Here is a 24860-nt window from a genome sequence, read left to right as displayed (position 1 = left end):
CGTGGTATTTAAAGAACAATCATCTAAGGCGCAGCCATGTGGCCGGGCGGACACGCCCCACATGGTGCCACGCCCACCTGTAGTTCTCAAGCAAATACCTGTTGCTTTGTTTACATTTGGTTCCAGAACCATCACGCTCTCGCTACTTACTACCATGGCACTATCTGGACATGCATACGTACTTCCAATTCCACTGTTTCATTGTTTCATTTGAAATTGTAGCCCTTGAAAGCTGTCAAATGACCTTAAAACAAAAATAGTTGCATTTATTTCCACAAATCCGTCTAGATGCATGCCTTTTCTCACCAGTCTATAAAAATATACTTAATGTTCAGATATTTAAGAATTCAAATTATAACTCAGAGTAGGCAGCTTAGAATATCTAAACTAAATGAGCAAACTCACACACTATCCTACATTTTTAAAAGGTTATTTTATAATAAGACAGTCCATTTCCAGCATAAGAAAAATATCTTGAAGTCACAGCTAAGTCTGAAAAGCTACTTGACAAAGTGCAATATAAATATTAGCCAATACATGAGTAACTTCAGACAGTTATAAAGATAAACACAAAAAAAAAGGGAAGGAACAAACAAAAATAACAAGTTAACTTCTAAGGTAATTTAAATTAACATTCATTTTAAATACAACAATATTACATAAACAAAATAGTTAACACTGTATAGATATAATTTCAGGCTGCCAGCTGCCGAACTGTTGCAGTTTTATTTATTTATTTATTTATTTATATGTTAAATTATATAAGTTTCTTGTATGTTTCACACAGTGTTGACTAAAAAACTTAATTTTAGTGAAGGAAAACTTATCTGCACTTTCTCTACTATTGCGTAGTTGAGTGACATGCCAAAACTCTGAACGCACAACTGTCGACTACTGTGCGTCGCGCCGGTCTTCCACGGTCTGGGCCAACAAGTAGACCTTGAGCAGCTGATAAAGCACGAGCGCGATAGCACAGGGATGCGCAGGCTGCTTCAACAGACTGTGATCCTCGCTCTAGGCACAACTGTCGACTACTGTGCGTCGCGCCGGTCTTCCACGGTCTGGGCCAACAAGTAGACCTTGAGCAGCTGGTAAAGCACGAGCGCGATAGCACAGCAGTGCGCAGGCTGCTTCAACAGACTGTGGTCCTCCCTCTAGGCACAACTGTCGACTACTGTGCGTCGCGCCGGTCTTCCACGGTCTGGGCCAACAAGTAGACCTTGAGCAGCTGGTAAAGCACGAGCGCGATAGCACAGCAGTGCGCAGGCTGCTCCAATAGACTGTGGTCCTCGCTCTAGGCACAACTGTCGACTACTGTGCGTCGCGCCGGTCTTCCACGGTCTGGGCCAACAAGTAGACCTTGAGCAGCTGGTAAAGCACGAGCGCGATAGCACAGGGATGCGCAGGCTGCTTCAACAGACTGTGATCCTCGCTCTAGGCACAACTGTCGACTACTGTGCGTCGCGCCGGTCTTCCACGGTCTGGGCCAACAAGTAGACCTTGAGCAGCTGGTAAAGCACGAGCGCGATAGCACAGCAGTGCGCAGGCTGCTCCAATAGACTGTGGTCCTCGCTCTAGGCACAACTGTCGACTACTGTGTGTCGCGCCGGTCTTCCACGGTTTGGGCCAACAAGTAGACCTTGAGCAGCTGGTAAAGCACGAGCGCGATAGCACAGCAGTGCGCAGGCTGCTCCAATAGACTGTGGTCCTCGCTCTAGGCACAACTGTCGACTACTGTGTGTCGCGCCGGTCTTCCACGGTCTGGGCCAACAAGTAGACCTTGAGCAGCTGGTAAAGCACGAGCGCGATAGCACAGGGATGCGCAGGCTGCTTCAACAGACTGTGATCCTCGCTCTAGGCACAACTGTCGACTACTGTGCGTCGCGCCGGTCTTCCACGGTCTGGGCCAACAAGTAGACCTTGAGCAGCTGGTAAAGCACGAGCGCGATAGCACAGCAGTGCGCAGGCTGCTTCAACAGACTGTGGTCCTCGCTCTAGGCACAACTGTCGACTACTGTGCGTCGCGCCGGTCTTCCACGGTCTGGGCCAACAAGTAGACCTTGAGCAGCTGGTAAAGCACGAGCGCGATAGCACAGGGATGCGCAGGCTGCTTCAACAGACTGTGGTCCTCGCTCTAGGCACAACTGTCGACTACTGTGCGTCGCGCCGGTCTTCCACGGTCTGGGCCAACAAGTAGACCCTGAGCACCTGGTAAAGCACGAGCGCGATAGCACAGGGATGCGCAGGCTGCTCCAATAGACTGCGGTCCTCGCTCTAGGCACAACTGTCGACTACTGTGCGTCGCGCCGGTCTTCCACGGTCTGGGCCAACGAGTCGGCCTTGAGCAGCTGGACGAGCTCGTCGAAGTACACGGCCTGTCGTTCAGGCGCGATGCGGCGCAGCAGTGCGCAGACACTGTGCTGCTCCAGCGTGCCGTGTTCCTCGTGCTGTAGCTCCGTGCTTGATCCCAGCAGCTGCTCCATGCAGGAGCGGTGTCTCTCCGACAGCGAGTGCACCAGGTCCTGCCTGCTCTTCCGACCCTTCAGGGCTGCCAACTTGCGCTCTGGAACACACACATTGCTAATGGCAGCCAGCATGTTTGCCAAGTGAAACATTTCAATACACTACTGAGATTCCTGAAACACTCTACGATTTACTTCCCCAGGCTCCCGAATTTTGACCAATATCCAATGGATATAAATAAATTACACACATCCAACACACAAATAACATAAGTATGATCCACTTGAATGTGATTTTAATGGCAATGTTAGAAAATTATTTTTGAATAAGAATAAGTGAATTATTAGGACTAATGTTCTCGTCAAAATAGGAGTCATGAGAAATTATAAGAAATATATGTTTTGTTAAATTGAATTAATAAATTGATGGGGAAACAACAGTACCCTGAGGAAATCTGGCTCTTGAATTTCCACTAACAAAAAATTTGTGTGACCAACCAGGAATGGAATCACAACTGCCTTGGCAAGAGGCAACACTGTGGCCCCAATTTGCATAAAATAGTAAATTGTACGAGCCAACTATTGACTTAGTTATAAGTTGTTTTTAAATGCAGTTTCTTATTTTAGTTTTAAAGTTCTGTGCCCCGTCTATAACACCTACAGACCCAGTTGCCAACGAGTTGCTGGACAAAGTATATGCAGAGGTTAAAAATGTACTTCCCAGAAAGCCAACAGTGATTGACAAGTTAGATGGGTGGTCATCTGTAATAAAATGATCCAATCATTGCTTTAGCAGGTCACTCAGGAAAGGGGAGTTATTGCTAAATTCAGTAGATAATGGAATTGAAAAGAAAACAATTGTATATGGTTGTGAACTTCTTAGCAATTCCATTAAAAAAATAGAAGAAAAATACAGCACATCTGTAAGTATGTATGTATAACATAGAATATTTCTTTAATGTATTCACGTAATAATAGCTTACAAGACTTAATTTACAAAATTGACTATTTTCATAGAATGATAAAATTGTTTCCAGCCTTTTGCTTCGTCTCCTGATAATTAAGACAAAATACAAAAATACCTACAGGCGTAGGTAGATTTCGAAGCACCTATTTCTTCTGGAAATGTTTTAGAAACTTCTATAAACTCCTGGAACATTTTAAGAACTTAATGTATGTAACATTCTATATGTTCACCAATAGTCAAAAAATGAAACGACTTTCTCATATTCCATGGAGCAATAATATTTTGAATGTTTTTAATTCAATGCATTCAGCATTGAATTTCTTAATGAATTTCAAATTATGCTTACTAAGATAGTTATGCAATAGTTTTTGACCTTCAAACATTATTTTTCATCATTTGCACTAATATGTGGTCAAATAAAAAATTTTTTTGGACAAAGGTTTCAGGTAATATAAAAATACTAGTTAAAAATGAATTAAGACAAATTTTATACTAAGAAAGTTTTCATTTTTTTCTTAATTTCAACCCCTGTTATTATGGTAGTAGTTTGTTTCATCAAAAATTGTTTTAGCCAAAGGTTTTAGATAAAGGTTAGAAGTTTTAATCAATTGTAATGGATTTAGTACTTACATTTACTAAAAAAAAGTAATTACTTTTTTGTCTTGCTACCCTTGCAGTAATGGTTTGTTACATATAATTTACTTTAACAAAAGTTTTCAACAATAGGTATTTAAAAAGTTAAACAAAGATAAAAAATTAATTCGATAGAGTACATGGTAGGAAAGTTTTATTTATTTTCTTATTTCAACTACATTTTTTCCAACCCCTTGCAGTAATTGTTTGTATTATCAAAAATTGTTTCAAGCAAAGTTTTAGATAAAAATTAAAAGATTCACAAACAATGCCAATGGATTTGATGGTATGCCTACTAAGGGAGTTATGCAATTTTTGTCATTCAACCCCTGTTTATTCCACCCCTTGCAGTAATAGTTGGTCGTATAAAAAATTATTTCAGACAAATGTTGAAAATGATAGTTTAAGGTTTTACAATAAAATTAATTGGGTTGGGTAGGGGGGTGGGGGAAACTCGTTGCCACCAGGCGGAAGCCCAATTGCAAGTATAACAATCAATCAATAAAAAACAGAACAATTTAATAAAGTACATGGTACGAAAATTATTAATTTTTTTAAAATTCTACCCTTTAATTATTTCAACCCCCTGCAACAATGGTTCATCTTATCAAAAATTGTTTCAGAAAAAGTTTTAGAAATCTACCTAAAAATAACCTTGTAAAAGCTCAGTACTCAAACCTGATTACATAAGCACATTTCATCAATTTGATTGATAAAGATGCAACCCCAAAAAACAATGCTCCAGCAAAATTCTTTTAAGTTCGAAAATTCCATCGCAACCACCACCAACCTCATTAAGTTACAAAGAAATAATTATGTATTTTCATTAAAGAAAAGCACTACACAGCATTACTCGTAACAGTTTACTACGTGGAACTAATCTGACTTGCTACAATTATATATTGTGATAAGAATTTCCACAAACCTGGTATAAGTACAAAGCAGAGTTCTACCTTTGAGTTCTACTTAACCCTGGAGTGGTCGCGCGGTTGACAAATGTCACCCATGCCACTTTGTTTACTCGGAATTCCCCACTCCTCCAACATACCTTCCCACGCCCTTCAGTACCTTTCAGGCTTTACTACTTGAAGCACTCTCTTTGTTCTCGGATCAGTTGGATCACAAGTGGAGAAGTTAAAGTACATTCTAAAGTGCTGGTTGACTGCTGTCCCCCATGCGACCTTGCATGCTACATTGAGAGGTGAGAATTTTCATATCTGAGAATTTTTTTTTTAACTTTTACCATTAAGTATATTATATTTATCTGCATAAAATAAGCTGTGATTTTTATTTTTTATCATGTACAATGTTTCTTGATGATTTTTTAAACCATAATGCCACATGATGTTTACTCTAAAAAAAACTTGTCAGTTGTAAATATCTTATTTGTTCAATTATTTTTCTAACAGACTATGTCACTATCAAAGAGAAGAAAACCGGAAACATCAACTGATGTAAATGTGTGGCTGCAGTGGCTGAATGAAGTGTCCAGTGATGATACTTGCAATGCGGAATATACATCAGAAGACAGTGATCACCTTACCAAAAGTGATCATAATACTGAGTCTGAACAGTCAGTTGATGAAGAGGTGGCCAACGATGGTCTTTTTCACTGTGTAAAAATTTCTCCAGTGCTGCCTTTAGCATAATCCAAGAATATTTGCAAATAAAAGGATACGTGACCCAATTATTTTATGTTTTATATGCTTTATATGCTCTATTTTATATAGTATATAATTGTAATAGTTAAGTTTTTAAGTAAATAATATTGTTGTGCTTTAGTTTATTAATAACACATTGTAATTAATAAATGAATGTAAAATATAAATTGAAGATAGTCAAAACAGAAGTTAAATTCAAGTCCACAGCGACACAAATACCTATTGAAATTGGGCGACATAATATGTGCCCATCTTATCATCTCCAGTTAGATATAATATGAGCAACAGGAAAAGAGGCCTCCAGAGAACATTACTCTGCATATTGAAGTCGAAGCGACAGCAAAAACTTTGAAAATAGTGCCAAAAATGTAAAAAGGGTCTAAGTGTAGATTATTTCAAGAATATTTTTGTAAAATGCTTTAAAAAAATTTGTTTGCTTAGATTATTTCAAGAATATTTTTGTAAAATGCTTTAAAAAAATTTGTTTGCTATATAATTTTAATAAAAAATATTTTTTTCTCACTGCATTTTGCTTTGTAAATGTATAGAACATGTACTGTTGATGTATTAATTCGTTCATATGTTTAAATATGTAATGTAATTCCGGGTGACAACTGTCAACCACGCGACCTACGATGTAACATAAAGGAACGCGACTACCCCAGGGTTAATAGGTACTATGTCATTAATAAAACTGAAATATGTTTTTGGCAAATCAGAAGCTCTGAACGTCCAATTACGTTATTTGAGAACAAATAATAATAAAAATATGTCTTACATGACTAGATTGCTTGAATATTATTTTTGTTTGGAATGAAGCTGTATCAACATGATCCATTTTCAAAAGGAGAAAAAAAATTATTTCTGCATTTAATTTTGCCATTCCTAAGCTATTATGGATTTTATTCTATTAGTAGTAATTTTTTCTTCATAATTACACACTACCAACTAGAGCACAATTTTTTATTGAAGGTTACAACAACCAAAATAAACAAAGGAATAGGGTTAAGCCTAAGTTCATTGTAGCCTTGTCACTAAACTAGTTTTATGATGTGAAAGTGTGTACCGCTATAAAGGCCCGTCTACAATTGTGTTGTCCTAAATTATGTCCAATGGACACTGATTGGTCGACGTGACATCATGGGTGGTATGGTCAATGTTCCAAATTCATTAGTCAAATTCTAACTTTTGTCCCAATATGTGTCCTGTGATAGCATAGGCAGACCTGCCAACATTCAAATTTAAAAAATCATGAGGTCCTCGATAAAAAATTTCAGGCCCATAAATAGAGGTTAGATATAAAAAACAACAAATGAGAATCTTTAAATTTAAGTGACATACCTGTACATATGTTACATGGTCTCTGTTTCAAAATTTATTTCAACAAATTATAGGTTGCAGATTTAATTTAGTTGAACATATTTTAGCGCTGTCATGTAGTGATCATGCAGGGCCGCAACTAAAAAAGATGTAAAATAACATTCTGCTCGTGTAACACTATTATCACTGTTTACAGCAAAATTAATTTTTTTATTGGAAGCAATACACTTCACGTGTTAGTTGTGTTTTTTTGTAGCAACATGTTTCACAATGTCTCCTCTTCCACTATGCGAGATAGAAAAATCAGCACGGCACACGCTATAAAACGCAACATTGCTTCCTTTACGTGACTTGAGTATTGATGGAAACTCGTTACTGTAAGCTTTCGTAAAACTTGTTTTGTAACTTTTACAAACAAAATCTTGGGGCCCCGAAAAATCGTGAGGAAACACTATTTTGGCGTGAGGGCGTGAGATGGACCTTAAAATCGTGAGCCTCACACCAAAATCGTGAGAGTTGGCAGGTCTGCATAGGTACTCATATTTGCTGTTTCCGAATCCCGTTTCAAAAAGGTAAGCAGAAAAGAACTGAATGTGGTAGGAACGGAAGCCAAGAAGACCAAGACAAAACATTGATTAGTGCTGTCCGTTTGCGACCGGCGCTTTCCAATGGTCAAACACAGGAATTCATTTTTGGCAGTGTGATAAGAATTCATTAATTAGGATATACTTTTGCCTTGTAGAATAACTAAATACTATTGAACTCCCACAACTTGCACAAGTTAAATTAATATCTAAAACTAAGTTGCATATTCATTTACAATGCATGAAAACAATAAACAAATATAATTAAAAAAAAAAAACATTTATTTTGACACTGTACATTTATTGTGCTCTGGTGACTACTTTAGAAATCAGTGGATACTGATCACACTGCAAACGTAAACACAACAGTTTTCCATGTGACCAAATGACATCATTCACATACGAATAAGGACATAGACTACACCAAAGGTTCAGACTGTTGTAGAAGGGGCCTTAAGAACACACCATGGGCTTTGACTACTTATCAGCCACTCGTACATGACCTTGAATGTCCCAAATTGTGTCCGACAGTCTCTAATCGTTGACTGATCCACGTCATCCTCTGAAGTCAAAGATGGCGTGAACAGTGTTCAGATTCCCTCTGGTCCGAGTACACTCAACTTGAACTTTATGTCTCTGGGTCCTTTGGTAGCATTGAAAAAGAATAAGAATACTCATGATATTTTCTAATTCCTGTTCAAGTTTCACAAATTTTACATTTTAAATGTATGAAAACAATCAAAAAATAACAATTGCAATTGAAAAACACAAATTATATTATCGCAATATATTACCTGCGCTCTGGTGACATTAGAAATCGGTGGATTCGGACATCGCAATTGTATACAGAGCAGTTTTACGTACGACTGTACCGTCATTCACATTATGACAAGGACACGGACCGCCCACATGTTCACACTGTTGTAAAAGGGCCTAAACAACTTTTAAAAATCCATTAATTAAGCAGCATTCTTGAATATGCAGTTGCAATTGATAAGGTAGGTAAATATTGAGAATTTAATTTTACGTATCAAATAATAACGATAAGTTTGTATTAAATTGTCAAATTCATGAGTATAGCACAAGATCAAAAAATAATATTCATGTTAAATTTGTGTCACTGTCGGCTTCTCAAAAAGGCATAGAGTGTATAGCTGTTAAATTATTTAATAAATTGTCCAAACATCTTCAAATTTTCTGTTTTCAGAACAGTATGTTATTTAAAAAAAAATTATAGGAATTTCTCCATACCCATACCTTTTATACTATTATTGAATATTTGGATCACCGATATTAGTATGTACAAATTTAATTCTGATTTCTGCATAATTATAGCTTGGTGTTGATTGTATTATAGCCCTACTGTGTGTGTGTGTGTGTGTGTATTTTATTATTTATTTATTTTATAACTGATATAGGTTTATATACAGTTAATTTTTATTATTTGAACCATTTGTAATATGATAGTATGATTTGTATTGTTGATTTATATTTAACTTCTATTGTATAAATTGTATTTAACTTGCTCCATGTCCCTAATTTGGGACCAAACGGAGTGCATAAATAAATAAATAAATAAATAAATAAATAAATAAAAGGCAGTAAATTTGAGGTTAACTATTATTTAGCACCGAGTTTTTAGAATTATTACTTTATGACATTAAGATCATGCAAAACTCACCTAACGACGCCAAATATTCAACAGATTCCGGTAATGTATTTCTTAGTTCAAAATTATCTTCGAAATTCATGGCAACTTCTGCACCAAACGCATTATTAGAAGAAGACAAAAGCCACGGGTCCATTATCTTCATTAATAAATACATACATATGGGCCACAGAGAAAGGCTAGTATAGAACCAACCGAACCAACGAGCTATAGAACGGAATCCCACATCGACAAAGTGCGAAACAATAAAATGGTAGCGGGTTGCCAAGAAACCGTGAATTAATAAACAGAACCCAGAACAATATGTTCGTTTAGAATCATTCGGAATAGCCTTGCAACTTGCATTGTTTACAAATGAAACACAATACAAGTCGCAAGAAGAAGCACAAATCCAAGCAACACTATTCTAAAAATTCCAAAAATATTGTTAAATATTTGCATTTGTTTCACATTATTTAAGGTTTTAAAAAAATATCACGTTTTTGTTACTTAAATTCTGATCATTAAACACTCTGAACTTCCGCAGTTTTATTACACACTGATATACCATTATGTGAACACAAATTAAATTAATCATTTTAAGTTTGAAATGACCCAAGATAATTTCATTTATTTCTGATTTTTAATATAAGAATAGCTTAAATAAATTCGAGTTTCACTCAGTTTCCAAAAGTCATTGGATCTAATGTGGTGTATAAAAAGATTTATCACTAATTTTATTCAATAATCAGATATGTAACGCCCAGTCTATGCTGATAAATAAATAAATAAATAAAATACAGAATACTATATTTGCTTATGGCTGCAATGCCAAAGTAGGCCAAAATGGGGTGTGTACTTTGGTGAGAAGAAGAAGAAAAATGTTTGAATGAATCAGAGATAAGTTATGAATTAACGAACTTGAATTTGTATCTACACTGGAAGGTGTTATTTGTTTTAGGTAATTTTTGTAGTTTTTTTTTGAAGAAAAATGTCAGACCTAGAAGAAGAGAAGACTCCGGAGTGGTTGCCACGGCTGGAAAATCGGAAAAGGAAGGTGGGTTATTGTTTTGAAAGTGGGAACAAAGTAATCAGCTATATGTAATAATTTGATAGGCAATGGGCCAGTGACATGCTGTTTAAAGGAAATTTGTTCTTGAAGGCTGTTGTTTTTGTTTTTGATACATTTTAAAGTTGATTACGGTTAATCGGGTCTTTTGGTGATCCAGACAGAGTCCAGTCCCGACAAGTCTGGATTATCGAGACACTGCTCTAAGGCATGTTCCACAATGACACGGAAACGTAACAGACGGAAACGGAGACGAAAACGGAGTATTGCTCCGTTCCGTCCGTATTTTTCTCGTTCTACAATACATGGACCCGTAAGAAATCTTGGCCAATAAGAAAAAGCGAGCGTGACGTAACTGAAAACTACGAGTATCAAGTGAACTACATACCTGTTAAATCGAAATGTATGGTTGTTAACTTGGTAATGTACTAAGTCGATTTGTTATTTTTTTTTTTGTGTTGTGGTGGTGGTAAAGTAGTCCTTCTCCGTCTTGTCATATATAGCAGGTATATCTTTAACCATGAAAATTAAAGTTCATCAAAATTCGTTATGATGAAACCCACGTGCACAATTCAAATTTCAAAACAAATCTTGTTTTGTTGTCCACGCATAAAAAAAGTAGTCGAGAAATACGGAAACCAATGACGACAGTCGTCGTCGTACCCTCCCAGATGCAGAGGCCGTACCTGGCCACCGACGTGGGCCTGAGGGAGTTTTGTCCCCCCAGTGCACCGCCTGTGAAGTGCGACGGTCAGGGACGCACCCGCGTGCGCCCTAGCATGCCAGTGAGCTTCTTTTGTGTGATAAATAATTCTGTGTTTTATATATATTTTTAAATGGTCACGAGCCTCGATAATTGTGTATATTTTGTAATCGTAACTAATTAACTGATGTGTAAATTCACTTTTTTATTAATGTTTCGCTAAGTTGTGTAAATAATTCTGTAATTTTTCTCAAGTGTTTCGCAGTGCTAGTAATGTAATCGCAGTCTGGCGCGTTGCGGGGTGGGCCTCTCCCATGCCGGCCGATTTCTCCTCCCCTCCTCCCCTCCTCCGTGGCCCGCTGGCGGGCGGGGAAGGGCAGTGGTGTTCAGGGCGCGATCGAAGACAGACGTGCACACCGCTCCGCGCTGCTCGTGAGGCGCGTCTTCTGAGCTCGTGGTCCGACGACAGTGTAACTTCACGGGTTGTCGCGGCAGCAGAGCTGCATCCGTTGAATTGCTCACCCTGTTGAGTTTTACGAGTTTTCCGGGACGTCACCAGACGACCGTCATAGGCCGTGTACGCGCGGTTACGGACTGCCGAACCTCGCCGTCAGTACGAGACTTTTACGTGACGGAACGCGCACGCGTTGCGCATCATTGCGGAGCAATCTTAATCGGGGCCATTGTTACGGGAGTAACTTCCCAGTTTGTGTCGGGACGTGTTAGCGGGCGAGACTTTCTTCCGGGAGTCCGGGTCGTAGCGGGGAGGGCGCTCGTTCCGCGACGGATCCGCCAGGCTGCGGCAGGCTCTCTAAGCGACAGTAAAAGGGGCTCATGAAACATTCAACACCGAGTTATCCTTGTAACTGCCTACCATTCTTCCTCCTCACCTAAACTCCCTCCAGGTCCCACATTTCCCGGTCCCGGCCACGTTGGCCTAGACCCACACCTCACCGACGAGAGCAGCACGGGCAAGACAGGGCAATTACGCAAACGGGGAAACAGGGACCTAAAGCCGAGGGACGTCACCAACATTAGTCAAAACTATATCTTAATTAACATGAACGCCCAACTGTAGCTTGACAACTGCAGTGAATAAATAACGTGCTCCTATTGGTCTAACGGAGTAACGTAAACGGAAGACTTCAGCACTGCTGAGCAGGTCCGTAAGGGTCCGTCTCCGTTTGCGAGCTATTGTAGAAGCTCTGTTCCGTGAAATCCGTCTTCGTTTCCGTGTTCCGTCTCCGTTTCTGTGTCATCGTGGAACGGGCCTAAACCCATTTGAAAAAGGACTTCCGCGATAAACGTAAATTGTTATTTTGAAGTAGAATAGAATGAGACTTTTTTTTAAGGAGTGAATAAATTGGCTAGTTACTGCAGATTTCATCATTTAGGGCCTAGTTAAAATGATGGTGTTTGTTAACTTAATTTTGACCAAACATACAAAAGTCAAATATAAAAAAAAATTTAAAATCATAGCCATATCAAATTTAACCAAAATTGATTTTATGTAAGCAAAGCATGCACGTACACAAAGTAAACTAACTGTGGTCCCAACTTCTGCTGAGACACTCCTTGGGGTGTTCATATGAAATTATAATTTTTAACTGTTTAGCTTTTGTATAAGTGTGTCATTAAATTTGAGATAAATGACAATCTGCGATCTGCTTCAAGGTATCTAGTATGAGGGGCAGACAGATACTGTAAATGCCACTGTTATTTTGCACACTCTCATTACACCATGTGCTTCCACAGCAACGGCTGGCTCACGAGATCGGTGCCGGAGCGCCGTGTCTGACGTGTGGCGAGGCTTGTCCCGGACTGGACCTGCACTTCTGGAGGTACGCCAGCGTTGCTGCCCTGCCGTGCGCTCGGTGGTGGTGGGGGGCTTACTGTCATTAATTAGAGGTGAACCACTGACTGGTGGCTATCTTGAGCTGCCATCGTGAGTGTGTTTGTAATTTTAGGTACTTAGAAAACATCTTTTCAGACCAATTCAACCAATTAAATATCCTCCATTGTTTTCCTGAATATAGAGTGACCAACCCAAATATGTTTGCTTGTTATAACATTGAGTTGTTCGTTCGTGACTGATCAGTAGCAACTGGTATGAAAGAAATAAAAATGCATGTGAACACCTAGTTTTTGAAATAGAATATCTTCATAGATTGTCACCACTCACCACCTCCGGCTAGCTCAAAATCAGGTGATGAGTGAACATACGGGTTATTAGCAGGTCACGAAGAAATTCTCATGCAATTTTCGATGTATTACCTGTTTTTTTTATTCATGTAAAAATCACAATATCTTTCGCACAACAGAACACAACAATCATTTTTAATGTACATCAAGAAAAGATAAAACACGGAGCTATCGCCCGACCACGGTCTGCTCGGCCCGGTGTTCGAACAATGACTCACTTTACAGCCTTCCTTCCCTTTGTGCGGGCAGTAACCGTGGCTCGCTGAGGTAATTCTCAGCCAATCATGGCGCATGCTCGGTCGATGGAAATAACAAAGGAGAATTACGTCAGCATGCCTTCCCGCACAAAGAGGCCAGCAAAAAAAATTACTTTAAAAATAAACTTATAAATTTTAAAAATAAAAACAATAAACCCAGAGAATTACGTTCACAATAACTTATAAAAGGAAAAACTTTACATCTAACCTGAAATATGATAAAAAATTTATACCAAAATGTTATTACTGGCTTGCATGGGGAAGGCTGTGTAATCTGGGTTGTTACAAGGTTGTTTTTTTTTTAAGTTGGTTATTTGTGATGCAATTGTAATTCCTGTTGTGTTCCTTTTCACTGTTTATGCTTGACAAAGCTGCGGTATTGAATCTCTGTAACATGCATAACAGATTTGTGAATGTTTTTAAAGCTGTATGTGCATGCCCATGTAGTAACGAGTAACGGCATCTCGTATGAAGTTTGAACCCTGGGAATAAGCGTAGCTTGTTGGCTTAAGCTTGTCTCCTGTCTCTTGTGAGAAACAAGTTTTAGACTCACAATTTGTTGGTTGCAGTGCAGCTGTAGGTAAACAGTATTAATAACTCTGGATATTGTTCAGAGTATGAACAAGGATTGTTTTATTTTGTGCAGAAAAGTTTACATGTGGTTTTCTGGCCTTTTTTTTAGTGACATTTGTCTTTAAACTATTGAACCTTCTAGTACAAGTTAAATGGGGTTTACATTATCAGATATTCTGCTTTGTCAGTTTTAGAAAAGAGTAAAAAGTTCTGGGTATTGATAGCTTATTCGGAGTAAATGGCATGCAAATTGAAAATGCTTTTAAAAATAAAATTTTTGTAAACTGTTTTTATTGAAGAAAAAAATTTGTTCCATTAAGACCACTTGATATAATTTACATGTATTTTTATAAACTCAGCAAGTGTTTGATTTATAATCTTGTATGTTTATACTTCAATATGTTGAATGTACTTAGCCCAGACAATTTTGTCTAGAAATGTCTAATAGTTTACTAATGCGTTTAACCTCACGCATTTCAGGTTTAGTATGTAGTTTTGTGTTGTATTTTGCCAGCTCTTCGAATGAGCACAATCACTACATTCAACCACTCAGACACTAGCTTTCCGAATCAATATGTCAAATTGAGAAAATGTCTCAAAAACAATATTAAAATAATTTTTTTTCCAAACATAGTAATTACCTTCATTTCATGATAAAAAGATTCTGGACCTTATCACTATATTCACAATGTAGTAAGAGCAATAAATTCATATCTTGTATAATCAAGTTCTGGAATCACACCCAAAATATACCTAAAGTGTTCACAATAAAGATTTTCCAGAATACTCTACAGTCTTAAAAATTCTGAAAATCATACTAGTTCATTTTTTAAACCCCTGCCTTAGGCAAACTGATTATGAAAGTAATATGTTACACTTTCTCAATTTACAACCAATATTACAAAGAACAATAATTTTGCTTAAGAAAGACACTAAATTCTTGTAATGGGTCAATTCCTGTACCAGTTATAAAAATAGGTTCTTGGTTCTCACTTAAAAAATAAAAGCATTATTTACACATTATTTATGAGGTGTTTCAAGTAATAAACTATTTATTGTTTCAGTTACAAAAAAAGCACTAAAAAGCCTGTATCCAGACTTACATCTTCAACAATTTACTGTTTATAACACTGAAAATAATAATTTGTTTGTATTATTCTGTTCTCAATGTTTTTATTGTATCTTTACAAAGAAATGCATTGGCATAATGTTTAATTATTTAAATAGGTAATCAAAGCAAATTAAAAGTTTTAGTATAGTTTTCAAGCTACAGCAAACAAACGAACCTACTACAAATGTGATATATTAGCGATAAATAATTTTAAATTTATTTAGAGAACACATAATAAAACTAAAGTTTACTATATTAATCTAGCAATTACCTTAAGAAGTTTACATACAACCCTACTTTAAAACATAGGAATGAAATAAAAAAAATATTACAATAATGGAAATAAATAAAAAAATGGTAAACGTTCAAAAAAAAGAAAAAGAAATTTTCCATTAGACTTATTGTGTACATACATTAAATTCTTGTGACCAAAAACCAACATGTTGACCCTTTCAGGGTCTAGTCTGTTCAATAATCTGGAATGGCATCAAGATGGCGAATATAAATAAATGAGAAAATATTCAAAATAGATTAATCCAACTAATGAATCACCAGAACTTTCCTCCACTAATCTGATTCCCCTTATTAACCAGATTCACTCTTGTTAAAAATAGTTTTAGTTTGAAAATTAATTGTACATATTTCCTTGATAATACTGAGTTAAAAATTCCTCAATTTAATAAACATTTACTTCCAACTTTTTGTACTTCTCACAACTATAATGACCTTTCTATAGACTCATCTCAAATCACAGTAAACAAATCATGAAATCTAGAAATTAATTACTCTACTTACTCCACTCACAAATATAATTTTAATTTTTTTTAATTTTTAATATTTCCAAATATGTAATTCTGTGTCAACAATAAATACTTTCTAGTTGTGTTAATATTGTCTTTATTTTGAATTTTTATTTTTTGTAATGTTCCTTGTTTGTACATTTTATTACCCTGTCATTATATATGTATTTGATATTATTCTTCTGTATATGCTTATAATTATATTTGTAATTTGAAACACTTGCGGCAGTTGGGACCATGCACTCGGCCAAACCATAGGGACTGGAGTTACCTGTCTTTTCTGCCAAGAGAGTTTTTCCTTTTAGTGTTTTTTGCTATCATTATAATTGTTGATTATTAAGGTTCTAATTCATCTGTCCATAAATTTGATTTTATTATATTCCATTGTGTATGTATTGTTTGTTTCTGTTGCACCTGGTGTGCCTGGCTCGGTGTGTTGGCCGACTGTGGATGTGTACCTGCTGTGGTTTTACCTCAGGCAGAGCTCGCCTGCTTTGGTTGAGTGGCCAGCTACTAATTAACCATTTACGTTCTCGTTTTTGCTTTGTTTTATTTTTGTACTGTCTTTTATTTTCTGTTTTGTACCTGTCCGTGTGTGTCGTGCCCTCCGCTGAAGCCCTAGGCTGTTGGTGGGCATGATAACGAACATAAATAAATGCAATAACTAATGGAGAGGTGATTGTAGTTGAAAACAATCGTGTCAGTTGGGTCTCCTGGAGGCAAATGACTTGAAGCTATGAAGCTGTCACCATACCCCACGTGCAGTCCTTGGTCATCTGGCGAACACTGATTTACTTAGGAAACATCTTGCAGTTGTAATTTAAGGCTCGGGCCCACCACCTTATTGGTTATTTTATTTCCTGGCAATAGCTTTTATTTATCAGCTATTATTTTAAATTGATCTGTTAGCCCTCTTATATTTCAATTTTCATCACAAACTTGTTCACCAGTTATTGAGTAATTGCAATCAGATTATGGTAAATAGTGATGCAAGTGCTTGTTTTGATCACTTGCATGACATTTTACTGGACACAAATAATGTTTGGCAAAACACCACTTGCAGGACAGATGTAATGATAAAGTTACAAAGTAGTAGCAACGACAAGAAAAAGAAATGGTATGTGAGAGGCAATCTGAGGGCTAGGTGTTCTGGCTGTTGCTTTCCGCCAATCACCTGTTATCACGGCAGTGTTACCGTCGCCTGCCGCGTGCTGAACACCGACACTGCACATCCACCGAGTTGCGGAGAGGTAGCGTTAAGTGTTAACTTTTCTTGTGGTCTCTGTATTCCATCAAGCTTATTGTAAATGCTTTTGGGTTTGGGCTATTGTAGGTGGTTTTTTTTTTATCGTTTCATTTCTTCTTGTTTCATGCACTGCTTCACATTTTACTTGGACTTTCATCATAAGCATCTTGCAAACAATATTTTTTATCAAAATTACATTTTTTATAATTATTTTGTAAAGTTTTTTGCATATTTTTTTTCTTATATTTGTACGTTTTCATTGCTTTGGTGTTATTGCATTTTGCTGAAGACTCTTGTGTACAATATGGTGTAATGTGGCCATTTGCACTACCATCTAACAAACAATTCGGTGTGTGGACTTAGATTTTTAAGTGGGTAATCAGCTGTACTTCAGAAAAGTTTTACCACTATTTTTCAGCACTTGCAATACGTTCCTGGTGACCTACAGCGAAAGAGACAAAAGTTCTGTGTCCGGAAAAAATTACACAGGTGGCTGCTGTCCGAGTCGCCATTCGTAAACCTGGCCTTTTAGCTGCTAGCCCTAACTGCCAGATGGCTGTGTTCTTCACTAAGCAACTTCTCTCGAGTCACATGGACTGGCACGCAGGCAACCTTGTAACAGTCGGCAGTCAACCACAGCGTTGCCCACTTTCAGCATACATTTGCTTGTCTCTTGTATATTTCTAATCAAGTCCTCATATTATTGTGAATGCACTGCATGTGGTTTTGCATTTCTAGTCTTATTCTGTACTTTTCATTTTGCCAGGAAACTGTGTCGCAACTGCAAGTGCAAGAAAGAAGACCATGATGTGAAAGATGACGATGGCTATGTGCAGTTTGAGATCCTGCTCGGAGCCAAGAAGAGGAAACTCGGGGGAGGTGGGTCTGCAGAGCTCCTCGCTGCTTCGTGAACATTATATTCTCTGGTGTCGCTCAGCTTTCAAAGGTCGTTATGTGCCTTCTGTCTGAATGTCTTCAAGTTTTATCTTTACTTGTACTTCTCCCAATCTTCAATGATTCCAGTGCCTTTGATGGTTGGCGACATTATTTATTTAAACTTTTTTACTGTGAACTTCCAGTTGCAACAGACCACGTGTAACAGACATAACGAAAGCTAACCTTTTTCAAGAAATAAGAAATGCTTGGCTTTAAATGTTCTGTAGTTGTGTGGGTATTAGCAGCATGCTCCGTTTAAGATGTATGGTGAATGAAGACCCATGGTTTTTATGAACTGTGCCAGACTTATTAGCTGTTGTAAAATGTAGAGTTCACTAGCTATATAAACTTCATTTTCTGAAGGTTAAGAATTTTTTATATTTAGTCAAAATTATAACAGTGCTAAGAATTGAACATAGTTACTACAAAATTTTAAAAATTGTAACTTCAAAATTGTTAGCTAATTATTTTATTTATTTTTTAATATTTACATTTAAATGAAAGAATCTCTGCCTGAGGATATACATCAGGAACAAAATCACACCCACAACATATGTTGACAAACCAGCTAGTATAGCCAATCAAATCAAGTTGAGAAATATATTGTTGGTATGATAACCAGGAAATAGACAGGGGTAGAAAACCATCAAGGCACCTGCACTTTTAAACATATTTATTTATACCAAAACAATTTATGACAATCACAAAATTACTATAGTCCCGAATACGCTTTAAGAAGACTGCTCCTTCCTTCCCCAGCAGACTGTAGCAATCCGACACATGCTGTACAAAAATTTAACGAAAACAAACAAAATAATTTACCTTGATGTAAAATTCTGAACAAAATCTATATTATAATACTGAGCCTCCAGTTATGTAACTTGCTCGGCTTCAGTCCAGAACACAAATTGAAATGCCTTAAAAGCTTATTCATGAAATATACTTATTATTCTGCAGTTCACAAGATAATAGTGAATTCTAATATTCTTGTTACTCTTATATTATTATTATTTACTGTCTCTAAGAAAAGCTACGAGTTTGCAAAATACAAACTCTGATACACGATTATTTAAAATATTTAGTCTTGAACATACGGTCTGCCAGTACTCACCTCATTTCTTCCATGCAAGCAATTAGTCTCGCACTCGCTCTCCAACCTTCGAGATGGTACGAATCTCCAACTTGCTCAGCAACCGACGTCTCTGTAGTACTCGCTCTGCGACCAGCAACTGCCGTGAAGCTGCGAGTCTCCTACTCGCTTACAGACCGTCATGAAGTAGTGAGTCTCTTATTCGCTAGTCTCCCATTCACTCAGCTACCGACGACTCATTAGCAGTCGCACTTGCGACCATTGTTCTTCAATAATGAGTTTCCACTTGTTCAGCAATTCACCTAGCGAGTAGTATGACGAATCTGTACTCGCCCGGGCAGATCTTCCACTCGCTCGTTCATCGTAGCTGGTAGTCTTGTTGTATCGCTTGTAGCCGCCTGTGTCTGGTGTTTATCTGACTCTGAGTCTACCAACTGCTCTGGTTTATGTCCCCAACAGTTGAGACAACAACAGATTTTTGTCTGGTGATCTTCGATGCGCCCCAGCCTACTGCTGATACCTGGGATGACTTACACTATGCGAGCAATTTTCGCTTTTCACACAAACAATACCATGTTTCGGAATAGGAAAAATAACGCTACGTCTGTGTTCACCATAACCTTATGTTAATAATATAAAAATTTAAAAAAAAAATTTCAGCCCTCATTATTTGCATAGTCATGGGGGCACATCTGTTTTGACCAGTACGCTTGCACAGTTGCGTTGTACCGAAGTCAACAGCAGTGAATCTATGAGAAGTATTTGTAAATTTTGGATACAAATTTATTAATAAATTTTTTTGCAAGAAAGGAGTGGGGAACCTCCAAGCTTGTTCAAGCGATACGAGCACCACCACCGAGTGCGAGCTCTACCCAAGCAAAGGAAACCTCTGCCGGATCCATTCACATAAAGGATCATCCGCACTACTACCAACGTGGGTGTTTCTAGGCTAACCATAAGTTCCATTACTGTACATGTGCAGGAGGACCTCGGAAGTTATCTCAGTCTCTCCCCCACCACCCTTTGGCGAATCTGGGGGGCTTGCAGCCATTTAGGTGCGGGTATTCTTGGCCCCGCCCACGGCACACTAGACTCTTTTCCATTGGCCTTGGGCCTATGGGATTCTCCACCAGGGCTCAGTAGTCGAACCCCCCAGAAAGGTTTCAGTTGCATCTGCTGTTGCCAGCAGATTCAGCCCTTTCACCATTTCGGGTTCCCATCCAGACAAGCTGAGGATGCCTGGGGCAGGGATATGCCCGGCATTCACCCCTTGGTGCTATGAGGAGTCAGAGGATTGTAATGAGTGCGGAGAGGGTATGTATTCGCAGGTCTGTTGGATCATGTCTCTGATAACTGGAACTGGCAATAGCTCCGACATCTCAGACGACAGTCACCTTCTCCTTAATCAGTCAGTCCCACTCCCGACAACACTGCCGTAAACTGTAAGAGCGGTGACAACCGGATCAGGGATATCACTTGTTGAAAACAGTATCGGCTACACTATTAAAGCAGAACACAAATTTAAGTCACCATACTTATATTAAAGGTATTACTTACAATTATTTTACACCAACTATTAACCCGAAAATACCATTTTTCACATGTGACTGGAATACTGCAATTCAACGTTTACATTATCCCACCTCCCAATCACCCAACATCAAATTTTAAAATCATGTGCACAGACCTTAGCAGTAGAGCCAATATTGCATTTAAACTATGTTGCCACACTAGTATGAGATTTAACATAAACTGTAAAGGTGAGTGTACCCTCATTGTGTGTGCTATGGCTGACAACACTAATCTGAGTGACTCTGGTTCTGGCACAAGTTATGCCCATATGGGGAAAGGTATATAAACATATATTGGTTATGGTTTGCAGTTCTCAAGTTCAAAATCCCAGGAGCAGAAAAGCTTGTCAATGCTGAAAAGGCAAATGTGCACACAGGAGCTGTGATATTTGATTGGGTTCCGCCGGATGTATCTGAAGATTTGGTGAGTACTGTACCTACAGCTCTTCTTTATTCTGATGACTGTATCCATTGTTATTTAAAGAGCAAGGTGGCTTGCTGGTCAAACACTGAACTGTCATTTGGTAGGAGGCAGGTCGAACTCTAGGTTCAGTTTTCTGGTTTTCAGGTTTTCATAAACTTTAGATTTCATTATTTAAAATTAATATTACTGTTGGTTGTCAAATGTATGCAGCTAAAAACTGAAACAAGCAGTGTTTACTCGTGACTCGTAATTTTATACATAATTTTAAATTCCTTTAAGAACTGCAGCATTGGAAGTAAAATTTTCGACGTTCAGTAAACTCTTGGGCCCAGATTATCAGGTTTTTGAGTTACCTGTGCAAAGTTTAGATTAATTATTAGTTTGTGTATTCTGAAGCTGTAATGTCATCGCTCTGGTGCATTTCTTCATTTGGCAGTTCTATGCTTTTAACCACCCTGTTACTGTGTCAGGAACTGTTTGATGCAGCCCTTCCCCTCAGCTGTCACATCTGTCATCAGTCACATCTGTCACACCTGTCACACTTGAAACCCGAGAAGAATGCCCTGACTGCTGCTTCACGTCTCCAATCTCCACCTTGTTTGTTTCATTTGCCGTTACGTTACTTTCAGCCCGCCACCTGTCAGTCCGACAGGCGCCTGGCCAGTGACGTGACTGGCTGGCATTCTGCTGGGGTTCGGGAGGGGTTGACTAGCCAGAATTTATGTATGCACAGCACAGCACAGCAATCTTATCTTCAGAAGTGGTGAGTTAACGTTCTCTCTTCAGTCGTTGTAAACAACCCAGAATTAGCAATGTACAGGGAAGAAATCTTCAGGTGTGTACTACGACAGGTATTCATGATGCCAACAATATATTTTTCTGATGCTATTTATTTCCCATGCTGGTAACTGCAACATTTCATGACGAACGCTGCAGCCCGGCTACACAAGATGCTCACTTATTGCTGCAGCCTTCTTTGATTTATGGAAACTTTCCTGTGTCAGTCCTGTGAAGAGCACAGCTCGGAGGATTGCTTATATATTCCTTCAGCCTGGCACAGGTTTCTCTGTGTGCTAGTTTTATGAAAGCATAAGGAACTGAGAAGACAGAATAATCTTGTGCGCCACCACGTGGATGGGCACTTGGATCTGGCTATCGACTGTGGGCCGTGACGTGGCCCATGGGGAGCTAGGCTCGGTTTCCCCCTGCGCGGATACACCAGGACTTACCGGCACGCTCTCAGCGGCGAAGACGACTGCCAGTGGGGTCTTGTGGTGCCCCACACACCCCAGTCTCTGTACTGGGAAGCTCGTGGTCGAGAGATGAACACGAACGAGTCAGGGTGACTATTCTGTTTTATTGGTGCCATCACGTACATTGACAAGACTCAGAATGAGTAATCACACAATGAGGAGCTTTTACGTATAAAATAGTTAATATTATCAACGGCACGTAGTCCAGCTTAAATGCCGACCAGGACACTTTCATGGCCTGGCCTTGAATGTACAAAGATCGCCGTGCTATTTAAATTGCTCCGGGGAGCTTTAAACAATTAGGTAAAAAGTCTTCTGCCAGGGTAAGCCTCGAAGATGAATTGAATAAGTTTAAAGCTACTTAATGATGGCGGATGTTAACAGATCAGTAACGAGCAACAGGTTGAAGTCTACGAGGTGCGGAGATGCTTCCTGCTCATGACGGTGAACGGAACAGGCTGCGTATTGGCCAGGATGTCATGGCCACAGGAAGTGGTGAATTTACCATTATACGATTAATATAGCAACGCTAATATACATAACATGTTTAAATCCTTTAAAAATTACCTGTTAATTTAGGATTAATTACTATGTATTGCAATTATTAAAGTTAATTATGTTTAAAGGGGAAGTCTTGCTCCACTGAGAAGGTCATGCATGGTGCTGCTCTGTCCTCATTATTATCTGAAAACAACTACCCTGGAAAAAAAAGATAGTAATAGTAAAAAAAACATACTTATTAATTTGACTAAATTGTAAATGGTACGAGGCCGTAACACAGCACCTCTTGCCGGGCACACGCACACACGCACTCTTCGGCGGGAGGGGGGGGGGGCGTACCCCTGGTCGACGTCATGCTAGTTCAGCTATTTCTAAATAGTGCAATCTTTTTTCTAATGTATAATTGTTAGTTGAGTAATTTACAAATAGTAGTTACCAACCCATTTTTAAAGATCTCTGTATCATGTTACATTATAAAATACATTTCCAAAACTAATTAATTCCATGTATGCTGGTTCACACCGTACCTTGGCCCTAATCAAATCCATTACTTATTATGCTTCAAGCATTGATTCAATACCATCATTTTATTTTACACTAGTAAGAAATAGAATATAGAACAATAATCTAGAACATCATCAAATTTGACAGTGATGAACTATTTAAAATAAAAAAAAATTATCAAGATTAATGACTACAAACGATAGAGGGATTTCTGGAGGGAAAATCATGAGAGACCTAGACAAGCATGTTCTGTTACTCTTGAATTGCTATCATGTCATGCAAACCATCAATATTCATGTGCATGTAGTCTCAGCGTACAGGTTTTTGAACCATTACCTACTTGGAACTCAACTGCAGTAGCATTGGGGGCAAAATGATTCCATTTCTGGTTATTAACTTCAGTTATGCCCCTGTTGCACTAAAATAAATGTTTAGGTACAGTGCTTCTTCATAAAGTCTTTTCTAAAGTGTTTGATTAGTATTTTCAGTGTGGCACAGGGGTTGCATAAATTGGGAAAATAACCGTCTGTTAAGTTTAGATTACCTGAATGAAGGATGTTTGTGCACACTTACTTATCCTCATCCATACAATCAGTAGTGAAGCTACAGCATAGTGAGGGTTATGGCTCTCCAAGGGTGGAGGGTATCAGGAACTGCAAACTGACTTTGTGTGGGAAAGAACTACAATACTTTTACAGTCTGCTACTGAAATGTTATAAAAAAAATTGTGATCTATTATATTATGGATAAAATGATTTTTGCATCTGAGTTTAGATTAAACATAAGAAAACAAGTACCAACATTTTTGTTCTGCTCTATCTTTCTGTTGAAACACATCAATTAATATTAAAGTAATCAGAATAAATTTCTACACTTGCATTATTTTGTGTTTCCTTTCATTAAGATTTCATTTTTTGTGGAGTTGTCACAGTGTTTTGAATATAATAATTTATGGTTTATCATTACAAAATAAATAATTTCTTGGTAATGTTTATTATGATTTTTTATCACAAAGGTATTCATTTTGTGATATTTATAATGTCTAAATGTTTGCATGTTAACAGTACAAAAAATGTTGTTTATGTTGGATTAATTAATAATTTTTTTAAATATTATTTTTCATACAAATAAATAAAGAAATATTATGAATTATGATGCTTTTTTGTAGTGATGATTATACTTGTGCAACAAATTGTCTTTTTTGCATTATATTATAAGAATCAACTTTTCCTTTCATAACTTATGTATCCATTTTCCATGCCTGCAGGGAAAGCTATGCACAATGTAAGTAATTTTGTTCTGTTTGGGGATTTTTAAAAATATGATAATTGCTCTGTACATAAAC

At 37.9% G+C, this 24860-nt stretch overlaps 2 protein-coding genes across 2 annotated transcripts in view; one reads left to right on the top strand and one right to left on the bottom strand.

Moving 5' to 3' along the window:
- Positions 1-606: 606 nt before the first annotated feature.
- On the bottom strand, positions 607-9686 carry LOC134538905 (uncharacterized). The gene is made up of 2 exons (XM_063380517.1): positions 9309-9686; positions 607-2563 (listed from the first exon to the last, which is right to left on the bottom strand). The coding sequence occupies exons 1-2, from the start codon at positions 9451-9453 to the stop codon at positions 2292-2294; spliced, it is 417 nt and encodes a 138-aa protein (XP_063236587.1). The 5' UTR covers positions 9454-9686; the 3' UTR covers positions 607-2291.
- A 456-nt stretch (positions 9687-10142) lies between these two features.
- LOC134538903 (testin) overlaps positions 10143-24860 on the top strand; it is a 54720-nt gene continuing 40002 nt past the window's right edge. Inside the window, exons 1-4 of the mRNA XM_063380513.1 lie at positions 10143-10332; positions 12803-12888; positions 18003-18115; positions 21145-21257. Of these exons, the coding sequence (XP_063236583.1) occupies positions 10267-10332; positions 12803-12888; positions 18003-18115; positions 21145-21257 (378 nt within the window). The 5' untranslated portion in view covers positions 10143-10266. The remainder of the gene's footprint in view (positions 10333-12802; positions 12889-18002; positions 18116-21144; positions 21258-24860) is intronic.

Source organism: Bacillus rossius, chromosome 14 (assembly GCF_032445375.1).
Source record: "Bacillus rossius redtenbacheri isolate Brsri chromosome 14, Brsri_v3, whole genome shotgun sequence".
Taxonomy (NCBI): domain Eukaryota; kingdom Metazoa; phylum Arthropoda; class Insecta; order Phasmatodea; family Bacillidae; genus Bacillus; species Bacillus rossius.
The sequence above is the reverse complement of the archived record's forward strand: the minus strand, read 5'-3'. Positions and strand labels throughout refer to the sequence as shown.

Excerpts from the sequence above, each read along its gene's own strand:
- LOC134538905 (XM_063380517.1), bottom strand. The coding sequence starts at position 9,453 with ATGTATTTATTAATGAAGATAATGGACCCGTGGCTTTTGTCTTCTTCT. Across the intron at positions 2,564-9,308 it reads TGAATATTTGGCGTCGTTAG|AGCGCAAGTTGGCAGCCCTG; the intron begins GTGAGTTTTGCA and ends TGTGTGTTCCAG.